The sequence below is a fragment of the Macrosteles quadrilineatus genome, unplaced genomic scaffold, assembly GCF_028750875.1.
Source record: "Macrosteles quadrilineatus isolate MER2022 unplaced genomic scaffold, UCM_ALF_1.0 Scaffold_7__1_contigs__length_78375512, whole genome shotgun sequence".
Lineage (NCBI taxonomy): Eukaryota > Metazoa > Arthropoda > Insecta > Hemiptera > Cicadellidae > Macrosteles > Macrosteles quadrilineatus.
The window spans coordinates 57,702,532-57,709,111 of NW_026542600.1; the positions used below are offsets into that span (position 1 = coordinate 57,702,532).

The following is a 6,580-nucleotide window of genomic DNA, read 5'->3' on the forward strand; positions in this document are numbered from 1 at the left end:
AACTTGTTACTCAGTCTCAAATAAGTGTAGATATGTTGTTGTTAATTGTAGCCTCGTGTGTTTTGGGTATTACTTCCTGTCACGTGGACATTTCAAGTTTTAGAATTCTTGACGTAACTGATTAGTTTTACTTTAATGATTTACATTTTGCTGTGCTAATAATCCCAAAATTAAAGCTTCTTTTACGAAACTCCCCGAAGTTGGAAAAACAATAGTTCAATTGTATTTCAATATACATACTGCTAATATTTCTTCATCCTCAAATTATAATTGATTACTTTTATCATTGAACATTCACAATGATTTACATAATTATGATTACCATGTTGGATTATGAGAATGAAATATGTTTTGATGGTCTTACTTTGAATAAAAAAGAAAAAGCCCATTAACATACAGTGCAGGCTTATGACAACAAACTAATTTGGTTTTATTCTTAGTATTTATTGGTATTTCCAATTATTGCCTAACGTTTTATTTTGAATTCGTTTTAATACAAATATAAATTTACAAACGGCCAAGGGAGATACAATATTGATAAGGAAAATTTCTGCCATTGAGGATTTTATAGGAGGGAAAAACATTTACAAAATATTCAATTTGTAAAGCAATTAAGTTAGGATTGTATCTGTCTTACATTTTAATCCCAGCAATATTCAATGAACTGTGCCACCGGAACACTTTTCATTAGTTAAACTCAATCATTGCCATGCTATAATATAACATAAATATAATTCCCACTCCACAACATACAATGCTTTGCGGATGGGTTTACTATAATATTATAATAATTATTATTATACTATACTATTATATAATATTATAATTAATAAGTAATAACTCGACTTGTGCAATCAGCATGATCGAACTAAATCATCAAGTTTATGTTTCGAATTCCAACCTCATTGGCGATGGTTCTGACTGTTTTTCCTTTTTTAAAGTATTTTGGCCTACTGAGATGTCTCCAATACAAGGCTGCGGCGAGACAAGTGGCACCACAGCAATACCGGCTCACCGAAACAGCTTTTGCACTTATTCATAATGGAACTTCTCCGCAATGATATGTTTACACGTGTGTAATGATTGTTATTACCGTGTCAGTATGCCGGCCTGTGCGACGTTGCCGCGTACCAACGGTAAGGTTAAGGTGTGAAGTTAGGCTATGTGTAAAGCCATAAGATTTTCTGTTGGCTTTGCAGTCTCTTAAGTGACGAATGTGTCTGTTGCAGAGAATGGTCTTCCAAGGAGGCTACGGACGGCTTACACCAACACCCAACTTCTGGAGCTGGAGAAGGAGTTCCACTTCAACAAGTACCTCTGTAGACCTCGCAGGATAGAGATTGCCGCCTCTCTAGACCTCACTGAGAGACAGGTGAGATCGATAATCAGAACTGATAAACATATCGTGGTAAACCCACAGGGTAGAAATGTTCGGGGTTCTGTTACGAATCGGTACAAACGGCACATGCGATTCCTAGACTCGCGAGCTGACGCTAATCAACGGTATTCGCTGGGCCTAGAGTCAAGCTTTCTGGCTACAAGCTTTTTAACACTGTAAACATTGTCATAAAATAATCGTCATAAACACGATTTCCTCGTCCGACAGAAGCTTAAGAACTAAAATACCTTGAAAAACCCCTGAGGTTTCATCTTGATTGAAAGATGTTCGAATATTTGAATAGTTTGTAATGGTAAACCCCCACATTTTACAAAGTAACATTTTGTGACCCCTTCCAAGATTTTGTAGACGGATTCTCAAACCTCGTGCTTGAGAAGAAGAAATTCAGAAGTTTCATTTTTATAATTGTCCTTTTGCTTGTAAAGGTGTCGGCAAATCTATATATCATTGGAGCTCCCCAAATAACGTATACCCCTTATGTAAATGGAAAGGTTAGTATTTGAATCAATGATTCCATTAAAACTTGTACATGCTGCAGTAGACATAAGTACAATGGACTACAGTACAACGTGCAGTTTAATTGTATATCTCACTAAGAACAGGCATATGTCTTTTTATTATTTATTTATTACTTAGTTGGAAAAACTAAACAGGGTACCAGATTTTCCTGCATCAAGCGACTAAAAATTAAGTACCAGATTACTTTTGTTCGCAGTTTTCGCAAAACACAATAAAATGTGCACAAAGTAAAGCAAATATGGATTTTATAGAGATGTTGGCAGTTTGGAGGCTCGTAAACGTTTACGACATTTGAGTTGATATCCCAACAAACTGCACGACAGTCCAACGTCGTACGTCAGGTTATAACCAACTGTCTTTCTTTACTCTGCGTCCTAGATAACTAGGGGCGATTTGTAATTTCGCATAGCTAACAGTTTCTGTCGACGTTCTAATAACCTAATTAGTAATCTTACATGACCTGATATCCCGTCATTGAACGTCGTAAATCGATAATCTGGCGAATCCAACAACACTAAAAATTATATGGAATCTACTACGCCTATAGCAAGCTTATAGTTTTATGAGCTTTTAGACGCTATCGTACCCTTTCTTAATTCATGCTAATGTTCTATTACGTACAGAAATAAATCTGTGAGAAATAAAGCATGTCTGAGAGGATAGATATATTTATTTTTAATTTGGTAAAATAAAAGGATGACACTTCGTTTCACCCTTTAAGGTGAAGCCCATTAAGATATTATTCCTCATATCACTAGAAAATAGACTTTGCAGTTATTAATCTGCTAATTTATTTATATATAAACGCAGCTTTTATTTTTGAATTATATTTTTTTAAGAAATTAAACCTGGTAAAAACGGCAAAGGTATGCGACGAAACATTCGGTTAATGTATGTCGACAGCCGACAAAACGTGTGAAAAACAAACAAACAAACAGAGAAATAAACAAACCGACGCGGATGAGGAATCGTGGGCGTTGCGTGCGGAAGAACATAATTAAGTCATCCACAATGTCTTTGTCTGTGGCCGTTGATTCTATCGGATCCTCTTGTGCTACAAAACCCGTTGTTAATATTAATGACACAATAATTTGTATATGTAATGCTATCCTTATCTTTTGAAATTACATATTTGTACGTCCCGCGACAGAGATAAATACGCTGATGTTTGTGTAATATGATGCTTTGCTTTCCCAAGCATGATACGAAAAAGAAGGTTGTAGTTGTGAAGGCGAAGATTGTTTTATGATATATTGGGGATAGTCCATGTATATGAACTAAATGTTTTTAGAAACATGGCTTCTGTATTGTGGTTTGCTTACGTGTCATGTGAGTATTTAAATCAGTGGTAACTCACCATACCAGCTATTATCCTGTTCATTGCGTGTAAATGTTGGCATTTTATAACATACAGTTGATTCAGTATGATATATGTTTGAATTGGCCTTGTAGTCTTAAAATTTTGCTGCCTTTCCTAACACTCTTCGTAAACCCATTCTGAGTAGAGTTGAAACAAGAGTACTATGTGGAACGATCTTGGGTACGTCGTCTCCCATATTTGCACAGTCGTTAGTTGCACGATCGTTAGTGCACGGTCTTTTAGGACCGTTAGTTTCACAATTTACCTAAAAGAAACAATAAATTGATACTGTACACTGTTATGACATACTTATCCTCTTCTATTCTACAGGTGAAGGTGTGGTTCCAAAACCGGCGGATGAAGCATAAGAGGCAGACGCTGAGTAAACAGGCGGAAGATGGCGACGATAAAGACGGCAGTTCCGGTAAGAGCGGAAAATCAGAAAAGTCTTTGCTGCTAGATGATAAGAAAAAGAGCTGTCAGAACTGTGAGCTTCCCCCCGGTGTGCTTGGCGATCATATGCCGAGGAACAACAACAACAACAGCACAACCTTCAACAACAACAGTAACGCCAGTAGCGGCGGCAGCAGTGTCACCAGCACCCCGAGCTCCTTCGAGAAACTAGAAGACGACTCAAGGTCCAACGAGGGCAGTGGAGTGTTGACCTCTCCCGGAGGACTCATTGGTGGGGTGAAAAGGCATCCTTCGGAAGTAGTAGTTAAAGTTGAAGGTGGTTCCCTATGTGCGTCCCCAGGTGTTGCGAAGAAGCCTATAATATCTGTGAAGGACAATCTCCTAGCAAATCGACTGATAATGTCCCCAGACTCGATGAACAAACCTCCTGGAGTTTTGACGCCTTCATCGACGCCAGGTACTCCCTCGGGTCCGAGTCCTATGGACCCGTCGGTTCCTGTAGGCCCTTACCCTCAGTCCCGACCGAGGAGCTCACCGACAGCGGCAACCGCCGTGGCGACAGCGACGGCGTCCGTGACGACAGTCCTCCAGCATCCCAACCAGAACATGATAACTCCTTCGCTGGTTCAAATAGTGCGGTGTTCAGCCCCCAATAGTTTCCCTTCGCCGCCACAGCAGAGGGCGAACGCCACAGATTACCGTGGACAGCCGTACAGACATCCGACGCCATATCCCAGGGATCTGTACACACAGAGGCCATCGTACCCCGGGGACACCCCACCGTACCGGCAACAACCGCCGCGACAGAACGGAGTACAGATGATGGGTTCTCGACCTCCTTCGTCGCAGATGCACCAGAACGTACGGTACCAACAAGTACATCAGCAGTATTGTGGTAGCTACAACGGCTACGGACAAGCCGAGTACGCAAACTATCACAGGAACTATCCGAACCAGCCGTACCCAGATGATCCTTATGGGATAGCCCCGGGCAGTACCAACTACGCGGCGTACCACGGGAACGTATATCCCGCAGGACAACCACAGGCCCAAGGGGTCAACCATCCTCAAGAAGGTTACTACAACGAAGTCCATCAGAACTACGAGTTCTCCGCCAAGCCCCACGGAGGTTACTACGAGGGGATTACCCATCAAGGAGGCGAGGCCTCCAGTGTTCCTAGCCACTACGGCGTCTCCTCCCCCGAGCAGTTCCCTAACAACTCGGCCCCCGCGCCTCCGGTCATGACGCCTCCCAACAGTGTCCGAGCAGACTCCTCCGGAGACCATTTCAACTCCTTTCACCACTTCTACAGCGAGCCACAAGCCCACCATCCCAACCACCACGGGTCCGAGAACAGCAATTCCTCTTCCGACTTCAACTTCTTGAGCAACCTCGCCAACGACTTCGCTCCAGAGTACTATCAGCTCAGCTGAGACCTCCTGGTCAACTAAGATCTCCGCACCTACGACTATCTCCCTTGTACATTGTAGCTACTCTCACGTGTATAATAGTTTTATTACATGACACAGTCATTGTAGTGTTGTACGATACATTAGTTTTAACAAGTTTTTAACTCAGCTATACGTATTTTGTGATAATTTCGTGTATCAGTAAAGCTTTAGATAATTATTGTTTTTATGTTTTATAAATTGTTAACTATGGATACACTAAGTACTGATGTAATAGTTACTTTCTAATGTTATTATATTTTAAAGAGCTAACGTTTTACAAACCCACTGAATATATTGTGATGTATTCGGTAAAGGAAAATAGCGTAAAATAAAAAAATAATAAATAATTATTACGTTCATATAGTTACGGTACTGTTATAATTAAATGCTAGTGGGTAATTAATTTGACAACAACTATGACCAAATATATATAGAAAACTGTTAACAATAATTTATTACATATTGTTAAATGTAAACCTTGTTTGTAGAATTATTTGAATATAATTTCTTCAGATATTAAAATTTATTCGATGTTTTTTTTCTAAATATTACATATCATATTCAAACTGACTGATTTAAAAAACATTAATTAAAGTTTACTCGATTTCAAATAGAACCCTTTTATTAAAATTAAAAAAATTGCGAGAAAAATATTTCAAGCCCATGTTTCGGTCATATTAAGGCTGAAGAGTTGTCTGAGCTCAATATAAAACTAACTATTAGAATTGTTATATTATTGTTTCTGTTACTTTTCTTATCACTTATTTGATTTGTGATATAGTTCGGAACGTGCAATGTTAGGTTGTTGCTAAGTTGTGTATACTAAGTTGTACAGTTTGATATACATCGCATAATTTTATTTTGTATTTTGTCGTTGAAGTACTTATCTATTTCCAGAGACCAGGCAGTGCACAATGGAATTCCTCCGAATGAGCGAAGCTTGAGGGAAAAAACTATCACTCATTGAACATAAACAAGGTCTAGCATTTTGAAAACCTCACAATTCTCTCTAAAAGAAATTAGAACAATCCCAAGTGTTGGCCAGTAAATATTAGCTATCACACAGTTTGGTGTAAAGTTGTTCATCCTCAATATTGAAACATTAATACAACTGCATTACAAACAAAATTAAAAATACCTATTAGTTATATATGTTCAACGTAAAATGAAAATGTAACGAATTGTATGTGTAAATATCCTTAGCCTAAACCAATACCATAATCATTTCAAATTCCATTTGATAGATGTCACTGTGTTTAGACTAAATTTCTGAACATACTCAGAGACCGTTAAAATGGAACCTTTAAGATTAACAGTGTCACATAATCCAATCTATACAGGCTTAGAGCATAATAAACATAAATTGGTCCTTCGAACCGATATTTCCACACGTGCCACGGGATATACGGCCACGGGCATAGTTTTGCTTGTGTGTG

The 6,580-nt window shown here is 38.9% G+C and overlaps 1 protein-coding gene across 1 annotated transcript in view; it reads left to right on the forward strand.

Annotated features, from left to right (window-relative positions):
- Positions 1-5,146, forward strand: part of LOC128998097 (homeotic protein proboscipedia) — a 65,733-nt gene extending 60,587 nt beyond the window's left edge. The window contains exons 2-3 of the mRNA XM_054424092.1: positions 1,230-1,372; positions 3,609-5,146. Coding sequence (XP_054280067.1) covers positions 1,230-1,372; positions 3,609-5,126 — 1,661 coding nt within the window. The 3' untranslated portion in view covers positions 5,127-5,146. The remainder of the gene's footprint in view (positions 1-1,229; positions 1,373-3,608) is intronic.
- The last annotated feature ends 1,434 nt before the right edge of the window (positions 5,147-6,580 follow it).